Consider the following 23,393-nt stretch of genomic DNA (forward strand, 5'->3'; position numbering starts at 1 on the left):
AGAAATTTATCTTCGTTTAAAACCTTAATCAATCACACTCTATCAATTTTAAGTAACACTTGAACTTTGTAAAACTATCAAATTACTTATTTTACTAGATTAAAATAGAGCACGAGTTGAAATTTCATTATTTATGTTGTAATTCTTTTTTTTTTTCTTTTGTCAACCACACATTAAATTAGAATATAACTCCGATGTTGGTTGTCCAAACCGGAAGAAAAGAATTTACAAAAAAAAATTCAAAAAATAAAGATCTCGAAGAACGAGCAAGACAGTTTGTCCGAACATTTGACGTACGCGGAATCCTCGAAAGCATGAAGGATGGAAAGGATGGTCGAAGTAAACTGAACTCATCCAACAGATTGGAGAAAGCGGGCCATTCCTTAGGAAACTGCACCATCGCTACTAGTTCTACACAGTCCGTCTCGAAATTCTAACAGTCAACACCCGCTGCCAATAAAGATTCTATCGCCCAAATCAACGCCTGAAGCTCCGAGTGTAGGGGTGAAGGGCTACGCCACTGACTTCGTGCTCCCAGTAATAACATTGTGTCTTCACTATTGCAAAACCACCAGCCTAAACCTACAAAAGGATCTAAGGCCTTCCAAGATCCATCAACCTGACACCGGGGAGAAGGATCACGAGTCTCCAAAGGCAAAGGATCTGGGGAGTCCGATTGGAAGGACCTAGCCTCTTCCCATAACAATTTATCATTAGCCGCCTGACTAATAACATCAATTGGCTCTGCCTCAAAACCCTGAAAAACTTTTTTTATTCTGATCTTTCCAAATAGACCAAACAAGCCACGATAAGCGAAAACTTATATCCGGAGCGGCCGACTAGGATGACGCCCGCCAAAATAGGAATCTAAATTTGAAAATACTGAACCATATGGGAATCCACCAAGACTTATATCAAGCGGGGACAAATCCCAAATCCGACGCGAATGAGGACACTCAAAAAGTGCATGATTTATAGTCTCCACCGCCGAACCACATCGTTTACATAGAGTATCACACCGGACACCCCGATGAGCAAGACGTTCCATCACAGGGAGGAAACCGGAGGCAATTTGCCAGAAAAAGTGTTGAATCTTCGAGGGAACTTCTAGATTCCAAGCATGTGCCCTAAGGGTTGTGCACGTCGGTCCATATTCAACCTCTTTAATTAATTCACGTGCGAGGTGATAACCGGACTTGACCGAGTATTTTCCTGATTTAGTATAGTGCCAAATTAGTTTGTCTGGTTTATAGAATTTACTGATCTCCATAGTTTGAATAATTTGAATATCCGCCGGATCCATGAACTCCTTAAGAATTGGCATATGCTAGTCCGTAGTAGTTGGATTAATCAAATGGTTAACCATTAAATTGGGATGTAACAATCTTCCTCGACCATTAGCTGGTCTTGGCTGATAATTCGGTATCCAGGGATCTCGCCAGACCGAGACGTCACAGCCCGAACCTATTGCCCACCGTGCTCCATGTTCCACCAAGCCCTTAGTTGAATAAATACTCCGCCAAGCAAACGAAGGGGAATACGGCTTCTTTGCCTGAAGGGGGTGTTTATTTCGAAAATACCTCCCTCGCAAGACCCGAGCCATCAGAGATGTTGGATAATGAATTAACCGCCAATACTGCTTAGCCAACATTGCGTCATTAAATTGTTCCAAAGCGCGGAAACCCAAACCGCCTTCGTATTTTTTCTTACACAGTTTATCATAAGCTACCCAGTGCATGCCTCGTGCCTTATCATTAGACTTCCACCAAAATGTTGAAATAGCATTCGTTAAATTAGCCGTTAACTCCTGTGGTAATTTGTAACAAGACATAACATGAGTTGGGAGAGCCAATGCTACCGATTTAATCATAACTTCCTTTCCACCTTTCGATAAATACTTAGTAGACCAACCATTCACGCGGACATCCAAACGCTCTTTAACGTAACTAAAAACCTTATTTTTCGAGCCCTATAGATTTTCAGGAATACTCAAATACGAACCCATACCACCTTCTGTGGAAATACCCATTACAAATTTTAATTGAGACCTTAACTCAGGCGGGACTTTCTTGTCAAACATGATGGATGATTTCTCTAAATTAACCTCTTGCCCTGACGCTTTCCCGTAGTTTCCTATAATTTCCATTACCGTAGTACATTCAGCCCCATCTGCTTTGCAGAAAAACAAACTATCATCAGCAAACAATAAATGTGAGATAGTGGGACAATCTCGAGCTAGCTTAATACCCGTGATTCTATTTTCTCTTTCAGCCTTCTTAATGTTGGCAATTAGGACCTCCGTACAAAGTATAAACAGGTATGGAGATATAAGGTCCCCCTGCCGTAAATCCCTCTGTGGCTTAATTGATAAAGGGTCCCTCTCATATTGTAATTTTTATATAAAATACAATATATGTGATTGTTTTTTTAAAAAAAAATTTGGATAAAACATTATGCAATTAAATCATATTGTTAATGATTATAGATAAGTACCCGTGCAATAATACTGATTAAATTTTATTTTGTACAAAATTTTGTATATTTTATATTTTAAAATAAATTTTTAATATATTGTATTAGTTTATGTATGTGAAGTTATTTTAACAACGTATATTCTGTATCATGACTTGAATGTGACATAATTTTGTAAATTTAGTTTTAAAAAGCGAGTTATTATATTATGAGTAATTTAATATATTGTTATGCTTTTTATTTTAATATACTTGGTTTCTTGAAATTCTTTCATATTATACTGACATATTATTGACATTGCTATAACGAATCAATTTAGAGTATTTATAGTTTCTAACTTCTATATCAAGTTTCCATATTTTCAAAATATTTCAAAATAAATTATTTAAAGTGTATTATATTATATAAAATTATAAAATTCAACAAAAAAATATGAAATTAAATTTAAATATTCAAATTTTGACATGTTACTTAGTAAAAAATTTAATTCAATAGATATTATTTTTAAAGAATAATATTACTAAACCTTGTATATTTTATAGATTGAACAATTTATATTTGTTTTTAAAAATTCAACTTATGGTATTTCCGGAAATAAAACTATTTTTTAATTATAATAAATAATACGATAATTTATTTGTTTCACAAAATAGACTCATATATAAAAATGAGAAGTGAAATATAATGATAATTAATAAATTAATATGTTAAATTAGATATCAAAAGATTTTATTTCATGAATAATTTAATAAATGAAATTAATATGATAAGTTATATGATATCAAATGATTTTTTAGAATATTCTCTTTAAAATTTTTGGAAACAACATACTCTAATAATAAAATAATCCGAAAATAATTAACATTGCACCCACTATTTAACCTGTAACTAATTAATATATCAATTAATTTATAACATATTTGTAACCAATTTATTAAAATTATATAGTCTACATAAATATTGTGTAATTCCTTTTTATTATAAAAGGTATTTAGTTTTTCTCAGGACTTAGGGAGAAAAAATAAAACTGAATATTTTCATTCCAAAACACTGATTTTCAATTTTTTTTATTTTTAAGTAAAAAACCACGTGAACTAATTTTCATTTTTTTTTTACATAAAAATAAAATAAATAACCAAAAATACCGATATCCGAGTAACGAAACTGGACAATTTTAATAACAGTGGCCCAAACTTTTTGACTCATAATAAAGATCCAAAATTTGACCAAAATGTTGGTAAATGGTCCAATAACAAAATGGGCTTAAAAGTTAAGGCCCACTGATGCAATTACCCTAATTTTGACTCATCGTTCTCTCTATAAAAGTAAGTCCCTCTAACCACTAATTCTTAAACTCGAAAGTCAATCTCCGTAGCCGTCACCATATTTCTTCTAACTTTTTTTCATCTTCATCATAGTTTGTGTTTGATTTTTGTTTTTTTCAATTGAGATATCTATTCGCTTTCGAAAGGCGTTGCGCTCTTCGTTTTAGGGTTTTACATACCCTAAAGGGCGTGTCACCGGAAGCGTACAATAAAACAATCTTCAATCCGAACGATAGGGATTTTTGTGATTTCGGATTCGTTCGAATGAAACAAAACTACCTAAGATCCGATGGCTAATTTTGACCGATTTGTTTGGTTTTTTATCCATCGGTTAATCGCGTTTGAGAAATTTCGAAATTGATTTGGTTTAGGAATTGGGAAATTATTTTTGCTTCATAATGGTGAACTCTCTTAGATTATTAGTGAGAGATGTTCAAGTTTCCGGAGCAAATATTAAACTGGCTAGAATTTTAACAGCTCTGTGTTTAAATTTTACTATTTTCACAGTGTTACCTGTCTTCTGGTATATTTTATTCACATATATTCCCCTAACTCCATTACCTAATATTTTTTTGTTTCAAATGTTTTCTAATCAACTCAAATCTTCCGTTTTTGTTTTTTTTTTTCTTTCTGATTTGTGATAATGCCACAAGATTAACAATAATCATATGTTTGGTCGATTAGGGGAAGTTATCCTCCAAATTGTACAAATAAACATATGGGCTTTCGATTTATTTATCGGCCTATTTTTGTTAGAAGTCCTATTAGAATGGTGGGGAAAAGATTGAAACATACCAAATTTGCGGACTCTCATTGAACTTATATAATGAAAAACCTAAAATCAATAAAAATGGTGTAAAAGATATATAAATTGTGTAATAAACTGAACCGAACAAAAATTGAAACCTTTGGATGCGCAATGGGGAGAACTCCCATTCAGTCTCTAAAGTCTGAGAGATTCACTTATCAAAATGGTTCATTGGTTATGAGTTTGTTAAAAAAAGACGTGTAATTTTGCATTTGTAGCTATGTTCCTACGACACTAACTTAACAAGCACACATTTTGCACTTTGCTTTCAAACTTTACGTTTCGTGTAAGTTAAGAAAAAGTCGTTCTTGAAATAGACCAATTCCATTTCAACTGTCTCTTGAATCCTTAAGCAAAATAGCACCAAAAGCATGATGAATCCTCTCTTTGAATCTTTGGTTTACCTATCTTTACGAAATATAAACATAAAACCTTGAAATCCAATTTTCTCAAGTTTATAACTACTACAAAATAGTTACTGAGCAAATAATATTTATACAAAAATGTCTAATGAAAACTCTATAACGTCGTCATTGATAGATCGCATCTCTGCTTATCTTTGTCTTCAAGATGTATCAATTGCGTTGTTAGGTCTATTCCTTTTCGGTTGCTTGCAAGCCAAGCTAACCAACAAAGGCGGACCAGTGCAATGGCCTGTGTTTGGGATCACTCCCGAGTTCTTCCTTCATGTTCACGATGTCTTCGGATGGGTCACCCGGTGTTTGACGAAAAGCCGAGGAACGTTTCCATACCAGGGGATCTGGTTTAGTGGATCTTATGGAGCCATGACTAGTGTTCCCGCAAACATCGAATACATGCTCAAAACCAATTTCAAGAACTTCCCTAAAGGAGATTTTTACAAAGAGAGATTTCGCGATTTGCTAGAAGATGGTATTTTCAACGCGGATGACGAATCTTGGAAAGAACAGAGACGGATCATCATAACTGAGATGCATTCGACTCGCTTCGTGGATCATTCTTTTCAGACGACGAGAGATTTGATACAGAGGAAGCTCTTGAAAGTGATGGAGAGTTTCTCAAATTCACAAGAAGCTTTTGATCTTCAAGAGATTCTTTTACGGTTAACGTTTGATAATATCTGCATCGCGGGTCTCGGAGATGACCCGGGGACTTTGGATGATGATCTTCCCCACGTTCCATTCGCTAAAGCGTTTGAAGAAGCAACAGAGTCTACTCTGTTTCGGTTCATGATACCGCCGTTTTTGTGGAAACCGATGAAGTTTTTCGATGTAGGGTATGAGAAAGGCCTGAGGAAAGCGGTTGAGACGGTTCACAAGTTTATAGACGAGATGGTTCTCGAACGAATCACGATGCTTAAGGAAGAAGGAACATTAGCTAATAGCAAATCCGATGTCCTCTCGAGGCTAATCCAGAACGAGAGTCACAAAAGAGGCGATGAAAATGATCGGTTCACCGTCAAGTTTTTCAGACAGTTCTGCACAAGCTTCATCTTAGCGGGACGAGACACGAGTTCCGTCGCACTTACTTGGTTCTTCTGGTTGTTAACAAATCACCCGGAAGTCGAAACCAAGATCCTCTCTGAAATCAGACAAATCTTGAGCCAAAGAGAGAAGCACAACAAGAATCTTGAAACTGGAGAAACAGAGAGTTTTTGTCACTTCACAGTCAAAGAACTAAACGATATGGTGTATCTACAAGCAGCATTGTCGGAATCTCTTAGACTCTATCCACCAATTCCTATGGAAATGAAACAAGCGACTGAAGAAGACGTGTTTCCTGATGGCACTTTCTTGAGAAAAGGTTCACGGGTTTACTTCTCGGTCTATGCGATGGGAAGGATGGAATCGATTTGGGGAAAAGACTGTGAAATGTTCAAACCAGAGAGATGGATACAAGGAGGGCAATTTGTTAGTGATGATCAGTTTAAATACGTCGTGTTCAACGCAGGTCCAAGACTTTGTTTAGGGAAAACATTTGCATACTTGCAGATGAAAATGGTGGCTGCTTCCATCTTGTTGACTTACTCAATCAAGGTTGATCCCGATCATATTGTTGTTCCGCGAGTAACAACGACTTTGTATATGAAACATGGTCTTAAGGTCAGGATCACACCGAGACCTCTGGAGGAGAAGAAGCAAGATTCATAAATATAGAAGAAAATACAGCTATATTGTGAAGTTATTACTGAAATAGTTGTTTATATATATGTAAGATCTTCACCCTTCTAAATTAGTTTAGGCACATAAATAATATTTGTTAGTAAAATCTACAGTGTGTGTATTATGTGTAATGCAGATCACGAATGTTATACAACGCAATGTGTATAACTGAATTGTCAGTTCACATCTCAGCACTGTGCAGGGTAGGAGTAAAGCCGATCCAAAAACCAAACCGGATTAGACATCCTAAAGCAGTAAAGCTGTTGGAACCTTCACTTGATTACCTTGTTAGACTGACACAGCCTTCTGAAGAGATATCTTGGAGTATGAACTAATTTGAAGAAAAGGTTTTGATATAGACCGCCTTCTCGTGCTAGTAACAAGCTTAAACCACTGGCTTCTCGGATCACAACTCGAGTTTCCTTGTAAACATTTACATCTTCTCGTCACAATCTTGTTACTGCGTGAATCCACATCCAAACAAACAAATGCTCCATTCTTTGTTATGGACGAGAGTTGCATCTTCGAGTCAGACAAAAGTCTCCATTTTGAACACTGAAACTCAGTGAAAAACAAACGCAGCTTCACAGGGTTTCCTTTCTCATAAGCTTTTAAACAGAGGATTCGTTCTTCTGCTAATGATAAAACTCGATGAGAAGAAAGTCTCCAGCTTTCTGATCTTTTACAAGAACCAAGCTTTAGTCGAAACAATGATTTTCTTACGATACAAAGTCCACTCAAAGGGTGGAACATTATTTTCTTTGGTTGAGTTTCCATTAGACCTGGTCCTGGTTATTGCAAAGTTGTTTAAACTTGTGTCATTAATCAAGTGATCAGATATAGCTCAAAAGTAAGTTTGAAAAAACAAATTAGTGTACCTGTAAAAGGAGTCTGAATTGCAGAAACCATCTGCAAAATGGTTGAGTTCCTTACGTTTAACCAATTCCAATCCAAAACTCCATAAGTTTCATCCGATCCAATGGTTTTTCCCCTTATGTAATAGCTTCCTGCAAGTGTCCATAGTGCCCAGTCTAGATCAAGATCAGCTGCTAAAGCCATAAAACAACTTAGAAACTTATTGTCATTCACATTGTTCCCTCTTTGATCAACCCCAAACTCGCTTACAAACAATGGAATCCCTTTCTTGAGCAAAAAACCCGACATTTTCATTATCTTCTCGGTTTCTCTCCCGCAAATCTTGTTCAAGTTATCTCCTTCCCAAGAACTCCAAAATCCATACCAATGTATCTCAAACACAAGTTTCCTCCTAAAGCTAACTTCAAAGGGTCTGTCTCGGAGGAAAGATAAGTCAGTAGCGTAATTTAAACCCGAGACAATAACAAGAACATTCGGATTAACGGAGTGGACCGCTTCAGCGCCTTTTCTCATATACGTATACCAATCTTTAGTGTTCTGTTTAGGACCTCTAAGTTCGTTCCTTAGACTCATACCAACCACATTTGATGAAACGTTATTAGCAAACATTGATGCCATCTTCTTTAACCCTTTGATCCAAACTTGAGGGTTTAAATGCTTATCGCCGAAAAACCCGTTTCCATCATTGTCACTACAACACCAACCAGGTTGGCTTATGTGATTGTCTAAGATCACCATTACTTTATGTTTTCCAAGACAAGACACTACTTCCTGTGTTAGGAGAAAGAACAAACAAAGTTCTCATCTTTCTTAATCTTGAAATCCTAATTGATAGATTACAAAACTAAACAAGAATTTCAAGAATCCCACTAAAGTCAAAATCTTTCTTGGAAAAAGGTCAAAACTTTACCTGGAAAGCTTTGATAAGGGGGAGATCAAGAATCGTGGGATTGTGAACTTGAAAACCAGAAACAGCTTGAAAGAGACGAAGCTTGAGAAGAGATTGTCTCACAGTCGTGATATCAGAGAAAGATTCATCGGTGGCTAAGTAGAGAGGCCAAGTCAATCTAACGCAATTGAAACCCATTGAGACGATCATCTCGGCGATCGAATCCAGTGGCTGCTTGCTCAGTCCTTCAGCCACCGCTGTTTCAAGATGGGACGGCCAGTTGACGCACGTGAGCTTCACGCGCCGACCTTTGTTGATGCCGTCGTCGACGATCCAGCGTGAGTCGGTGGAGAGAGGGAGAGCGAAGGTGATGATGTTGATGATGACGTATGGAAGAAGAAAGACAGAGATGAAGAAGAGTCTTCCCATTGGAACTCATGTGCTATCTCTCTGTTTTGTAAGAAGTTGAATGATGATCCTCTATAGTCTATATACTAAGAAAAAAATTATTAGCGAGTAGATCACAACACTGAACATCCAAATTAATGTCTAACTAATGACTTGTTAAATGTAACTTTAATCAAATCAATCACTAATGACTATTTTATTGAAAAAGTCATACAGTGTTTATTTTATTTGGGTTTGACGTTTAACATTGATTATTAGTTATCTTGATAGCGTAAAATAGCATCATATTATATTAGATTTAACTTATAAGAAACGAAGTTTACAACTTTATGAGGTTACTGCATCATTATTTATATATGATATAATCTATATTAAACCTCATTATATACTAACTTTGACAATCTTAAACCACTGGCTTGTGGGATCACACGAGTTGTCTTCGCCCTTCACGCACTTGCAGTCACTAGCCATGAGGTTATTGGATTCATCCACGTCAAGACAAAGCGAGTTATTGCTTGACTTCGCAGCTAAGAGCATATTAGAGGCTGATATAGTCTGCCATTTTGACAAGTTAGGGCTCGAGCAACTCATCTTACTCAGCTTAACCGGCGCATTCGACCCGGTGCTCTCTAAGCATAGAGATTTTTCTTTGAGTTTCAGGGTGTTGTCAGGAGTGTAGCTCCATGGTCGAGATTCATTACATAGACCGAGAGTGACCTTGGTTGGATCCAAGATACTTTGTAGCATGCAAAGTCCGGTTAACGGGTGAAAAACAAGATTGTAGACTTTGGGTTGAGATCCCGGTCCTGCTTAACCAAGTTAGGAATAATGAGATGCTTAACTATATCTAATGAACAAGCATAATTAAGCAAATTCTATGTTAAAAAATATTGCATATAGCGAACACCTAAATAAATAGAGTTATGATATCTAATAATAAATATCTTTGTACATAATATTTTACGCAATTGTGAAATGTCATTCTAAAATATGAATTACATATAATGTTACAATTGTCATTTTAAGATATCTACATTATATTTGTTGTAAATTTAATGATTGATAGAGTTTCTAATCTAATGGTTGCTAACTTATATCATAACTTACATTTAATATTTTGCTAGTGTATTCGTATGAATTGTAGGCCAAATATTGTTTTAATACTTGGTGACGATTGTAAATTCTAAAATTAGTCTCCGAAGACAGTAATATAGAATAAATACCTTGAAGCGGGGATTGAATCAGAGACAACCTTTGCAAGAAAATCCGGCTTCGAACACGATCCCAATCCGAGTCCAACACACCGTAATACTCGCTCATTCCAACAACACCTTCTCTGAGATAATAACTTCCTTGAAGTGTCCAAATCGACCAATCTACGTCGTTCTCCGCCGCCCAACCTAATATACATCCGATATACCTATTTTCGTTAACGTTTTGGCCTCTCAAATCGATTCCAAACTCACTAAGAAACACCGGGAAGTCACGGAGATTGAAACCGCCTCCGTCCTCGATGCTTTTCAGAATCTCGCCGCATGCCTCGTTAGGGTTTTTGGAACTCCATGTGTTTGTGTTGGTGAAGGAGTATCGATGGAGCTCGAACACGAGTTTTCCAGTAAAAGTTAGGTTCACCGGTCGTGATCGGACAAATGAGAGGTCGGTGTCGTAGCTGAGGCCAGAAATGATAACAAGTACTTCAGGGTTTGCTTCGTGAACTGCTTCGGCTCCTTGTTGCATGTACCTACATGCATGCATATAAAAATAAAAATTAAATCCTACTTTGCAAGGATCCTACATGCAAGCATGTACACCACCCATAAGCCACTTTAACATTTATAAGTGACATACTTTAACTAAACCATACATGCATGTTAATTATGTACCCCCATAAATCATTTAACCATTTACACGTGGCTTACTGTAACCAGTGTCCATATTTTCTCCTTATAGTTGTACCTTTTTCGTTAAAAGACAAACTTTTAATGTAAAGTATGCCATTAGAGGTAAAAAACTGATTTCAATATTACAGAATCTATATTAAATAGCGTTCTCTTACTGTCTTACACATACACATACACATGCATGCAGCAAATGGACAAACATAAAAAAAGGCACTTAAAGATAATACGTGCAAAAGATGCCGCTAGTTGTATAATCTTTTTTTCGTTTCTTTTTCTATTGTAACCAACCATTAATTTATCAGAGAAATTCATTTCAAACAAAACCAATTAAATAAAAATAAACTCAAAATAAATAAATAAAGAAATTATAGTCAAGTGCGAATATGCATGTTATCTCGTATAAAATGTACACGTACTTGAACCAAGCGTCGACGTTTTGTTTAGGTCCTCTAAGCTCGTTTCTGAGGCTCATGCCAACGACATTCGAGGTACCTTTGAAAGTCGTGGCTATCTTGGTCAGACCGGCGATCCACGTGGCAGGGTCAAAGAAAGTGTCGCCAAAGAAACCGTTGCCGTCGTCGTAGCCACAACACCATCCTGGCTTGGTCACATGGTTGTCTAATATCACCATCACATTTTTGTCTCCCAATTTAGCTACCACCTTCTGCAAAAACGAGAAACAAAAGAATCATGTTTTCAAAGGAAATGAGATATTTGCGGGTAAAAAACTAAAAATAAAAGTATACATGATAAGAGATTTCGGTAAAAAAATATATAATTAAATTAGTTTTGAAAACCACAGTCTTAAAAGTATCCACGTATATAATAAAAATTTTGTTTGTAAAAATTTATTCCATTACTTTTGATATTTTTATTTTAGTAGAGTCATTTGTGTATTTTATGACCTATTATATTCTAATTTGAGGTTTTGGATGGGTCTCCCAACCATTAGATTTTACCTTTATGAATAGAAAACTAAATATTTTTATTTCTTTTGTTGGGCTAAATTTTTTAGCTAGTATATTATATACCACTGTAATTAGTAAGTAAAGAATATAGATGATTAGATTTTTTTAATTCTTTTTTTCTATCCGAATAAATTAATCCAAGAAATTTGATACTATCATACCTTGTAAGCTTCAATGAGGGGAAGATCAATCATGGATGGGTTCTTGGTTTGGAAACCAGAAATGTCATCAGTAAGACCAAGCCTTTGAAAAGATTGTCTCACAGTAACGTTATTAGCCAATGTCTCATTAGTAGCCAGATCAAGTGGCCAAGTTAATCTAACACAATTGAAACCCATTTCAAGTATCTTCTCGGCCAAGTCATCTACCCGTTGCTTGCTCAGCCCTTCCGCCACCACCGGCTGCAAATGTGATGGCCAATTCACACACGCCAGTTTCACTCTTTGCCCTTTTTCGTTGATGATCCAACGAGATTTTGTAGAGAGAGGAAAGGCCATGTTGTTTGTGATGAAGGAGAAGAATGAGAAGAAGATGATGAAGCAAAACATACGTTTTAGCTCTTTTGTTGTCTTCATGTTAAATGTATTTAGAAAAGTTTGGGGGTGTTTGTGTTTTTTTGTTAGGTGTTGGTGAATCATTGTCGAAGAGACTATATATATAGAGAAATGTGTCAAATATTATAGAAATAGAATAATTTATTGTGTTGTGTCTCATAAGATTAAGATATATATATATATATACATATATATAGTGATTAGCTGTGACATATTGCTAACACAATATAATGTAAACTTTCTTAAAACACAGGAAATAACTTGTACAATAAATAATATCAAGATCTCGAATATTCTTCGGATTGGGCTTCACTTCATTAACGGGCTTTACGGTCTATATTACTTGGTCCACAAAATACACATCTTGCTTCTCTAATACTCCCACATTTGTACGTGTATCCTGCGGACCAAGTAAATGCTTTAGAAGTAAAGTTGTGGACCTGTGGTATTTAGGCTAATAAGCTCTTTCGTGAGTTGGGAGGAAAACAAGCATTGTATCATGAGATAAAGTTGGCAACTTTAAGGGTTCAAAGACACAACACAACTTAGAAACCGGTAGGATTGATCGCTTATGTTAATGATCTAATCTAACAATGGCGTCAAAGCCATCATAACTTCTAATTAAATTTTATCTTAGTAATTGGATCCAAGTCAAGTCACTCACGTCGATCCGAAAAGCAAGAGGATCATACTAGTAACGGTTGAACCTTTTCCATAAAAAAAGAAAAGAATATGTACAATCAACGGAAACTTTAGCTGTCTTGTCTACTGAATTTGAGAAGTTGGGTGAAAAAAAATCTTAGAAGAGTGTATGAATTAGACAAATAACACATATTGAAACCAAATGGTACATGGTGATGTGTTAGGACAAATATATCTCTTAGTGAAGACGACTTTGAGATATGTCATGTGACTTTTCCATTTTTCCTCTTAAACCTTTGTGATAAGATTTCTCTACCTCAAATATCTGATTGGTTAAAATTCAAACATATGTAATCTCTATTCTAGCAATGATAATTCTAGAAATTTTAGTAGCACAATTAGTTGTGTAAATTTATCAAAGCCAGAAAAAAAAAATGAAGGATCAAATTGATAATTCTTAAAATAAATGGAGGAGATGTAAACAAAAAAAATAATGAAGGTTTATATTGACTTTTTGTTTTAGATCAAAGGTTGATATTGCAATTTATCTTTAATTTGCTGATCAACTTATTTTGTGACGCCGCGTCAGCCGCTGTACTGTCTCGACGATGGCGGTGGTTTGATCTCTATTCCTCTCTCTCTCTTTCAGTTTCTCTGGTGGTTTGATCAATGTTTCCATAGGATGTCTCCAACTTTAGGTTACATATCTCTCTTCTGATCTCAGCTTTTGTTGTTTCACCTTACATTGCCCCAACAGTATCTTGTGTTCTCTGGAGTTAGATCCTTATCGAATCATTCTATAGATTTTTCTTAACCGTTTAGAAAAATGTAATAAACCCATTGTAGCTTTTCTTTCCCCTGAAATCAAATCTGTCCGGACTTGATTCAAAAGAGGAGCAATCATGAGACTAAGCACAGCCTTATCGAAATCTTTCCTTTGCGATGTAACTTTTTTATTCATAGCAAACCAGGATTATGTTCTTTATAACATCATCTTACATATACTTGCTTCGTTTCAGTTTATATTACATGATGTAGAGAGGAAGTTTTATTCATAACTTGTACAAAGTCTAGAACTATATAGATTGGTGAACTCACTGAACTCGAACTGGGACGAGCTTGAGAGGTACTTTCTTGACGACTGTAAGGGTACCAGCCTCTTCTTTATCGATGTCTTCATGTGTCATACCATCAGGTGCTCTCCAATCGAAGTAGTAAAGTAAGTTCAAGAGTCCTAATTCCACAGTAGCTACCCCCATTGCTATACCGGGACATATCCTTCGACCAGACCCAAACGGTAAGAGCTCGAAGTGTCTTCCTTTATAATCCACAGGACTATCGATAAACCTCTCCGGGTTAAACTCTTCCGGGTTTGTCCAGTATTTCGGATCTCTTCCTATCGCCCAAGCGTTCACCAAGATCTGTCTCTTTGGAGGTATATCATAGCCTTGGACCTTGATGTGAGCCATTGTTTCCCTTGGGAGCAGAAGAGGTGCTGCTGGGTGTAATCTGAATGTTTCCTTGATTACCATGTTCAAGAAAGGAACTTTGTCGAGATCTTCTTCTGTGATTCTCTCCCTATTGTTGCCAAGACGGTCTCGGATCTCGCCTTGAACTTTCTTCATCACTTCGGGGGTTTTAACGAGTTCTGTCATTGCCCATATCATGGTAATAGCTGCCGTGTCTACTCCTCCTAGAAACAAATTCTAGCAAACAGAAAAAAAATAATTGTAAACATGCAGATTCAGTTTCAATATGCAAATGTTTTGAAACAAATCTTGTTGTTACCAAAAAAAAACAAATCTTGTTCTTTTCTTACCGTTAGTAATGCCTTGATGTGATCTATCGTGAGCTTCAAGGAATCATCTTTGCCTTGTTTATGATCATCGATCCCATCCAACATAACATCGACGATAACTCTGTGATCTTTTGATATTTTTCCAGGATGTAAATGATCATCGATCACACCTTGAAACAGAGTATCGAGCTTGACGAAAACATCTTTGAGCCTCTTGTGTTGCCCGGAAATACAGTCAACGAGCCATCCAAGTCCGGCAATAGGAAAGAAATCAGAGCAAGTGAAACTACCCTGAGCTCTCTCGGCTTCAGACACAAGCTCTTCGATCTTGTCTTTATCGATAAGCTCATTCTCGTGGAACCTTTGTCCAAAAGCAACTCTAAACAGGATACTCGCGGTTAGCCAGAAAAGGGTTTTGCTCAAATCGACCGGAGATCGATCCACCGCTGATTCCGACAGTTTCTTGATAAGAAAGTTAAATTCTTCCTCTCTGATATACCCGGAAGACTGAACCTTTTTCAAACAGAAAAGCTCACGCACCAAGAACTTGCGCCGCTCCTTCCACTCGTCACCGTACGGTGTAAAAGCGACATCTTTAAAACCCCGAGAGGTTAGCCTTGAACCAACAAGCTTAGGCCTGCTGCAGCAGTCTAGGTCATGAGTTCTACACACCTCTTCAGCTGCTTCTCTCGATGAGATAACAGTTACAGGGACAAAACCTAAGTGAAGAAGCATAACATGTCCTGTTCTTTCGGCTAGACGTTGAAATAACATGTGAGGCAATTTTCCAACTTGGTGTAAGTTTCCGATAACTGGTAACGTTGGAGGGCTAGGAGGAAGGTTCCATTTAGAGCGTTTGATCTTCTTGCTGATAATGATCAACGAAGCGAAGGTGATGATTAAAAGACAGAGCAAAGAGATTACCATTTCTTTTTTTTGTTTCTTTTGTCATACAAAAAAATGAAATTGATATCCTCCGTTTATGTGTATATTAATAGTCGAAAGCACAACTAGGTCATGTTATTTTAACATCTCACACCGCTTACTGATTAGATTTTGTATTTTTCTTCATATGTTAATATATTATAAAAAAGAATCCTATGAAGCTAACACAAAAATTCTAGAGAATTTGGCAAAAATAACCCAAAAAAAACTATATTTAACTAACTAACAATACTGACCAATCAATCTATCATATACCATGTATCATCTATAATAATGACATTTTTGTCCCCCATGTCATAAGAATAATTGACTTCCCTCTCTTCTTTTCTTACACATGTACGGTCACCTACTACTCCATGTTTGTGTATGTTTTGTTTTTATTTTTTTAATTATTTCCCTTCCCTATCATATATATTTACAAAAACTAAATTAAATTTGCAAATTATTTTATAAAAAAATAGATATTCCACACATACCATGATTCACATTATGAAAAATAGATTTAACTAAATTTCTGAAAATAAATAAACAATTTTTAGTTTAAATATTAAATAAAATACAATAGTAATTTAGATCATATCATTCAGTATATAAATTGTACTATATTACACGTAATTTATAAATAGTATTCTAGAAATAATTTGATTATGTTTCAAGATTTTTTTGTTCTTCTGCATAGAATGCAAACAATTATTTTCAATAATTTTATCGAAAAATAATTTATGTCGATTTTACTTATTATATTTTTTTAGCGTTTAACTTAGTTGTTTGGATTGATAATAATTTATCCTTAAGGTATAATTTTTTTTATTGGATATGTGTTTGACTCGATTGTTTGGGTTCTCTATGTTGTATCTCTTAAGGTATAGTTTTAGTTTTTTTTAAGGAAAATATTGAACTCAGTATATATGTTATGTTTCATATGTCGTACTTTTCTTAGTAAACGACTTGTTTCATACATTTCATTTCATTTTATACTATTTTATTTATGTGTTCTATTTAGGTTTTATATGTTGTATATTTCTTAGGAAACAACTTGTTTTATATTTTTCATGTTGTTTATACTATTCCATTTTATGTGTTTGTAGTTATAAACATTTTTTATTTTATTATTATTTTTGATTAATTTATGTTTCCAAAAGAAAATAGTATAGTATACCATTCTATTTATATATGTTCTATATAGTATAATTTGTATCTAACTACAAACACTATTTGCTAATATAAATTTTTTTATATCTGATTTTAAAAAAATCAAATTATGTCTTATGAAGAAAAAAATATTCATTTTTTTAAGATAGATTTGAAATTTTGAATTATTTTAAAAATAGTAGAAATGATCCAAAAGAATATGATGGGGTAACAAATTATTTTATTAAAAAAACACTAAAATGGTAATTTCCCTTACCCTCTATGTTAGTTTCTTATTTTTTTCAAATAGACTGCTATATTCTTAAATATGTTAGTGATTTTGGTTATACAACAAATTGGCTCAAAATTATATGTGGTATTTTTGGACAACAAAATATTAGCTTAAAAGAGCCAATTGGGAGGAAAGTTGTTTATATGTGATGGATTCTAAATGTTAATAATAATTAATTATGTTTTGTTTATGTTGTTATAGGAAAAATGAAATGTTGTTATAGAAAACATGGAATTTTTATTGTTTTGTTTTTGTGTATATTAATAGTCCAAAGTGTTATAACTAGGTCAAGTAACTTTACACCGCTTAAATTTTGATTTTTTTTTTCTGCCATCTGTTAATATATTACAAAGTAGGAATTTATATTGATTTGTTTCTGTGTATATTAACAGTTTAAAGCGCTATAAATTTTGTTTGATTTTTTTTTTCTATGACCTATTAATATATTACAAAGTAGAAATCTAAACAAGACCAAAATTTTGTGTGATGGATTCTAAGTGTTAATAATAACTGAAAGGAATGTGAGGACATATGTCATGAAAATAGAGTGCCTAAAACAATCTGATATATATAATTTTTAAATAATAAATAAATAATAAATATAATAATAATAATTAATAATCTACAGCTAGTGGTTCCATACCCACTAGCTACCTAACCACAATCACAACCAACAACAAAATAACAAAAATACCAATATCCAATAATATCCAACAAATAAATAACCAATATCAAACCATAAAAACAATTCAATAACCAAACATCATGAAAGATGAAACCGGCAACCTAACAATGTTTCTAAAGACCCAACTCTAACAACCTAGCAACGCCATACAACATACAATCAAGTCCCTAGAATATCCTCCTCTTCATCGCCTTGATTCCACGATCACACTTTGCCTTTACCTGCACCACAAACACATATTGAGATGGATGAGTATTTGATAAACACTCAGTGAGGCAATCCTCCCATCTACTGGGCTATACACACAAGCATCAATGATATCAATTTTCCAAACAATCAACAAACAAGACATACAAACCAGGAAATCAGACATGTCTCGCTGGAAGGGAGGTGTCGACCGACACCAGCCAAGTGTCGACCGACATCAGCCAAGTGTCGACCGACACTTGCCTTGGTGTCGACCAACACTACCCCACAGTGTCGATCGATGCCCAATTTGCTGGTGTCTACCGACACCAAGTGGTGTCGATCGACACTCCCTCTGCAGTCGCGATCCGCTCGAAGCCGAGAGTTGAATCTCGCTCCCAACCTCCTCCAAATCGCCCAATACTCAAAATCCAAGCCGGAAACATCCTTAGAAACCTGTAGCAACCAATCCCCAGCAAGAAAACACACAAAGCAACAACACACAAGCAAGAACAAGGAAATCAAAGGCTTAGATTAGCCATGGTCATGCACTCACCTCTTTGCAGGAAGATTTGGACCAACATCAACGAATCCTACACTCCCAGCAACCTTCTAACACGTTCCTGGCCCTAGATCCTCACTTCCACAACAAGATCTCACCAAAAACACCTTGAAATCTCACAAACTCTCTCAAGAACCTTTAGAAACTGTTTTCTCCTCTTTCTCTCACTCTCAAACGGCGTAAGACAACAAAAACACGAACTTAGGTCGTTTTCCCCCTTTTAAACCTCGGTTAAATGGTCTTCTCTAAACCAAATCGGTCCAAAACGATAATTAAATCGAACTGGTCGAACCAGAGAATGTTGGTGTCGACCGACACCACCATGGTGTCGATCGACACCCATCCCAGAAAACCAAATAATTGGTTCGCGGATGTTACAGTGCCAAATGTCATCGTCTCATGAAAAGTTAAAAAGAACCTTATCATATTATATAAGACTAGGTAACAACCCGCACTATATGCGAGATAAATCGATTTAAAGAAAATTATTATAAGTAAAATTATTATCTTAGAACTAATATCTGTTTGTGTCAAACATAATATGTAACTTAAGTTTTTTACTTATTTATTCAAAGCTGCGTTTTTTCGTGTAAAAAATATGTTTCACCGGTAAAATCTTTGAATGTGTAAAAAAATTTCTGGTAGAGAAAATATTGATAAAATATTACTATTTATTGCAACATATCTTTTGTGTGGTTTAAAAATCAAATTCATATCTTCTTATGTTTTATTTTGTAATCATAACAATTTTGCATGTTTCTTATGTAACCATAACAACATATACTAAATTACTTGGTAGTTTAATTATTCAATTTTATTATATGTTAGTAACAATGAGATTCTAAACTAAATTTTCTGAAGATAATCTAATTTATTGATTTAATATTTTTGATTCTATTTAAATCTTTTGAGTTAGTCGATTTGTTAATATTTTCTATAAATGACAGATCATTACCAAAAAAGCTATTATGAAAAAATTAATGAAATTCCAAAATCAACGTATTCTTGTGAGAATACATTTCACCTGTGAAATATGTGAACGTGGTAAAGAAAATATTTATAAAATGTTACAATTTATGGCAATATATATTTTTGTGTGTTTTAAAATTCAAATTTATACTTATGGTTTATCGAGTAACTATAACAATTTTGCATAATCTAATAATCACTTATTTTAAATATATTATGATTTTTTTGATACTAAGTTTATTTATAATGATAAGGGTTATTGTCTCATTCATTTTTAATAGCACATAAATGAATATACAATTAAAACGTATATTCCTATTCAGTTATCAATATTTCTATTTTTTAATAAATAATCACACTAAATGTTTAGATTAATTAGTTTACATACTTAGATATATATAAATAATTACACATCATGATATCCCCTAATTTGTTGTCATTTTTATTTATTTATGAATATATATATAAATATATATTTATTGGGAATTAAGTTTTTTTTAATGAGTTAGTGATATTTCAGGGGTAATATACTTCCTTTTATAATCGATTTTAATAACTATCGAAAGCTTGTTATATAAATTATTATGGTAATAATACTAACATATAACATTTCGTTTTTATATGATTATGTTAATAAGTTATATGTTTAATAAGTTATATGCTCTTTATTTTTATTAACTTTATATTAATTGATATGTTTTTATAGCCTTTTTAGAATATGTTACTTATATTGATTTTAAGAAATCAATATTTATATTAATTTTAAGAAATCAATATAATTTTGACTTGTATATTTGTAAGTAAATTTTAGTGAAATTTTGCTTTACTATTAAATTTGTGTGAGAAATGATGACATATCTAATTATTATTCAGTTATTGTTTTTAAAATAAATACAATGGCATAGAGCTGTAATTAATTAGAAAAATTAAGGGTATTTTGCTTAAAAGTGTCATGAGCTCTCTGGCGGCGACAGATCAGCTTTTTCTCAAATGTGCTTCTTTATTAATATATAGGGGATATTACAAAGTAGAAATCTTACGAAGCTAAGAAAGGCAAAATTTATTTAAATAAATAATAGATATGAATAAGTACACTATACACCGTTAAATCAGGATACCATATAGCCGGAATGATGGATCTAAGGTTTTTTAATGATAGAGTTTGTGGTCCAGATATAACACCGCTTCAGGCTAGAATTTGGAAAATACGATGCCCACAAAAAATTTACCATTTTATGTGGTAAGTGAAAACAAGGCGGGTTTCGGTCACGCTAACCTAACTTGTCAGGGAATCAATTGTGGCCTAAGTTGTACTAGATGTGTAGCCCAGGAGGAGACAATTAATCATGTTATTTTTGATTGCCCGCCAGAACAACATACATGAGCTTTATCTCAAATACCACTTGATCCCAATTTTTTTCCAACGGAGTCCTTGTTTGAGAATATGGATTTTTTTCTAGGTGAAACTTCACCTGGTTACCAATATATGGAAGGTTAGAAATGATTAGAAATAAAAAAGTTTCTGAAAATTTGGATGAGAGTCCTCTTGAGATTTTAAGGTTGGCGGTGTAACATCCGCGTACATCGATCGATGCAAGGCCGGTTTGTAGCGAGACGACTTAAGTTAAACGCGTGTTTGGCTGCGTTTGGGGTTAGGAAAAACTCTTAAGTCGAGTTTGTGTCGTCATTAGTGGAATTTAACCGTTTTTGAGAGAAAAAGAAAGAGAGAAAGAAGTTCTTAAGCATTGTTGAGAGTTTTAGTGATTTGTGCCACTTCTTTGGGAGATCTGTAGCTGGGATCGCTGTAAGAGCTTGCTAGGAGTGTAGATCCGTCGGTTTAGAGTCAGAATCTTCTTTGGCAAAGTTGAGTGCATGACCATGACTTGTCTAAGCTTGAAATTTCTCTGATTTGCATGTTTATGTGTTATGTGGTTGATTGCTTGGCTTATTGGAGTATTTATGAGTCACTTGGAGCTTTGTGAGGCTTCTTTGTGCATTGAATCGTGTTTTTTTTTTGTGATTTAGGAACAGAGATTTGGCGAGGAGCTTGGGGAAGATGATGCTCGACATGTGCGTCGATCGAGCCAATGCGAGGACGACGCGATTTGACCTAGGAGCATCGGTCGATGCCATGTGGAGGTTTCGATCGATGCAATTAGAGATTTCGTGAAGTTTTGAGCATGCATCGGTCGATGTAGTGTTGGTGTCGGTCAATGCAGGCTTGCGTCGGTCGATGCAACCCCAGTTGGTGTCGGTTGATGCATTGGTTGGTGTCGGTTGATGTAGTTGTCCTGTTTTGTTTGTTGGTTATAGTTATCTCAATTTTTGTGTGTATAGTCCAGTAGATGGGAGGATTGCCTAACTGAGTGTTTATAGAATACTCATGATCTCATATGTGTTGTGGTGCAGGTAAAGGCAAATTGTGATTGTGAAATCAAGGCGATGAAGAGGAGGATGTTTTAGTGGCTCGTTGATGTGTTGTCTGGCTTCTGTTAGGTTGCTAGAGTTGAATCAGTAGAATATTGCTATGTTACTGGTTTTATGTTTTATGACTTGGTTGAATTAACACTATTATTGGTTTATTATTTATTGGTTATTGGTTGTTGATTAATGGTATATTTTGGTTATTTCCACTGTTTGGTTTGATTGTGGTTTGGTGGCTAGTGGATATGAGACCACTAGTTAATTATTATATTAAAAAATGGTCGGTCGTTTCATGCGGAAAGTGAGGGGATAGCCTGACATCAGATACATGTCGAGGACATAAACTTACATGCAGCACCCTTGGTCATCGTATCTAGAACGAGGGTAGGTGAAGGCATCCTTACCTCCACTTTTATGGGATAACTAACTTGAGTTATTTTAATCTCACCGATTATCCTATGTTAATATACTATTGATAATATACTATGTTAATATACTATTGATTAATAATTGGCATAAATGATAATAATAAATATTAGTAATAAATGTTAATATGAGAAGGTTTTTCTTAACTTTTGCTAGGGAGATGACACTTGACGTGTTATCTATCTAACACACATTTTCTTTGTTGTTTGTAATTTAGACCTAACTACTCTCCTTTTTAACACAATTTTTCAGTTATTATAATTAAATTTCAGTCATTAGATTCCTATGAATAATTATATTACTTTAAACTTTCCAAATTTCAATAGGTAATCTTGAATAATTTTTTAATTTTTTTTGCAGGTTATCATATTTGTTGTTCAAATTAAAAATGTTTATCAGGTTATCATTTTCACATTTTCACGACATAGAAAAAAATCATTAAAAATGTTTGATAAATTTATTTATTCATTGGAGTATTTATGTATATTTTTCTTACTCTTTATGGATCGGTCTGGTAAATTTGGATGAGAGTCTTCTTGAGATTGTAAGGTTGGCGGAAAGTGAGGGATAACTTGGTATCAGACACATGTCGATGACACAAACTTACAAGCAGCCCCCTTGGTCGTCGTATCTAGAACGAGGGTAGGTGAAGGCACCCTTACCTCCACTTTTACGGGATAACTACCTTGAGTTATTTTCATCTCATACTGATTATCCTATGTTAATTAATATACTACAAAGTAGGAATCCTATGAAGCTAAAATAAATGTAATATATATTACGTAATTATATTATGTACCAAAAACTATATTATGATAAAATATATTCTTTTGTCATACAGAAAAATGAAATTGATATGCTCTGCTTCTAATAGTCTAAAGCGCTATAACTAGGTTGAGTTATTTTAACATCTTACACTGCTTACATTTTGATTGGTTTTTTGTTTTTTTTTTCATCTGTTAATATATAAAGAAGAAGCCTATGAAGCTAA

At 34.4% G+C, this 23,393-nt stretch overlaps 3 protein-coding genes, 1 long non-coding RNA gene, 1 other non-coding gene and 2 pseudogenes across 7 annotated transcripts; 3 read left to right on the plus strand and 4 right to left on the minus strand.

Moving 5' to 3' along the window:
• Positions 1 to 433: 433 nt before the first annotated feature.
• On the minus strand, positions 434 to 1,324 carry LOC147945361 (uncharacterized). The gene is made up of 2 exons (XM_087509223.1): positions 884 to 1,324; positions 434 to 781 (listed from the first exon to the last, which is right to left on the minus strand). Exons 1-2 carry the CDS (start codon positions 1,322 to 1,324, stop codon positions 434 to 436), a joined length of 789 nt encoding a protein of 262 aa, XP_087365349.1.
• Positions 1,325 to 4,184: 2,860 nt separating this feature from the next.
• LOC147945362 (small nucleolar RNA snoR137) lies at positions 4,185 to 4,328 on the plus strand. The gene has a single exon (XR_015597979.1). It is a non-coding gene; the product is annotated as a small nucleolar RNA snoR137 (small nucleolar RNA).
• A 780-nt stretch (positions 4,329 to 5,108) lies between these two features.
• Positions 5,109 to 6,900, plus strand: LOC104779824 (cytochrome P450 86B1 pseudogene; annotated as a pseudogene). The gene has a single exon (XR_015596560.1). The product of XR_015596560.1 is annotated as a cytochrome P450 86B1 pseudogene (transcript).
• On the minus strand, positions 6,769 to 9,089 carry LOC104779823 (glycosyl hydrolase 5 family protein-like). Its single transcript, XM_010504219.2, has 3 exons — positions 8,533 to 9,089; positions 7,625 to 8,393; positions 6,769 to 7,534 (listed from the first exon to the last, which is right to left on the minus strand). Exons 1-3 carry the CDS (start codon positions 8,938 to 8,940, stop codon positions 7,035 to 7,037), a joined length of 1,677 nt encoding a protein of 558 aa, XP_010502521.2. The 5' UTR covers positions 8,941 to 9,089; the 3' UTR covers positions 6,769 to 7,034.
• A 97-nt stretch (positions 9,090 to 9,186) lies between these two features.
• LOC104779826 (glycosyl hydrolase 5 family protein-like) lies at positions 9,187 to 12,364 on the minus strand (annotated as a pseudogene). Its single transcript, XR_015596561.1, has 4 exons — positions 11,950 to 12,364; positions 11,237 to 11,484; positions 10,143 to 10,660; positions 9,187 to 9,725 (listed from the first exon to the last, which is right to left on the minus strand). The product of XR_015596561.1 is annotated as a glycosyl hydrolase 5 family protein-like (transcript).
• Positions 12,365 to 13,461: 1,097 nt separating this feature from the next.
• LOC147945363 (uncharacterized) lies at positions 13,462 to 14,827 on the plus strand. Its single transcript, XR_015596562.1, has 3 exons — positions 13,462 to 13,682; positions 14,004 to 14,281; positions 14,365 to 14,827. It is a non-coding gene; the product is annotated as an uncharacterized LOC147945363 (long non-coding RNA).
• Positions 13,921 to 15,809, minus strand: LOC104779827 (cytochrome P450 71B17-like). Its single transcript, XM_010504223.3, has 2 exons — positions 14,804 to 15,809; positions 13,921 to 14,690 (listed from the first exon to the last, which is right to left on the minus strand). Exons 1-2 carry the CDS (start codon positions 15,707 to 15,709, stop codon positions 14,079 to 14,081), a joined length of 1,518 nt encoding a protein of 505 aa, XP_010502525.2. The 5' UTR covers positions 15,710 to 15,809; the 3' UTR covers positions 13,921 to 14,078.
• Between the last annotated feature and the right edge of the window lie 7,584 nt (positions 15,810 to 23,393).

Source organism: Camelina sativa, chromosome 4 (genome assembly GCF_030686135.1).
Source record: "Camelina sativa cultivar CO46 ecotype springtype chromosome 4, ASM3068613v1".
NCBI classification, from domain to species: Eukaryota; Viridiplantae; Streptophyta; class Magnoliopsida; order Brassicales; family Brassicaceae; genus Camelina; species Camelina sativa.

Excerpts from the sequence above, each read along its gene's own strand:
- LOC104779827 (XM_010504223.3), bottom strand. The coding sequence starts at position 15,709 with ATGGTAATCTCTTTGCTCTGTCTTTTAATCATCACCTTCGCTTCGTTG. Across the intron at positions 14,691-14,803 it reads ACATCAAGGCATTACTAACG|AATTTGTTTCTAGGAGGAGT; the intron begins GTAAGAAAAGAA and ends TCTGTTTGCTAG.
- LOC147945361 (XM_087509223.1), bottom strand. The coding sequence starts at position 1,324 with ATGCCAATTCTTAAGGAGTTCATGGATCCGGCGGATATTCAAATTATT. Across the intron at positions 782-883 it reads GTGGATTCCCATATGGTTCA|ATCAGAATAAAAAAAGTTTT; the intron begins GTATTTTCAAAT and ends CTATTTGGAAAG.
- LOC104779823 (XM_010504219.2), bottom strand. The coding sequence starts at position 8,940 with ATGGGAAGACTCTTCTTCATCTCTGTCTTTCTTCTTCCATACGTCATC. Across the intron at positions 8,394-8,532 it reads CCCTTATCAAAGCTTTCCAG|GAAGTAGTGTCTTGTCTTGG; the intron begins GTAAAGTTTTGA and ends CTCCTAACACAG. Across the intron at positions 7,535-7,624 it reads AATTCAGACTCCTTTTACAG|GACCAGGTCTAATGGAAACT; the intron begins GTACACTAATTT and ends TGCAATAACCAG.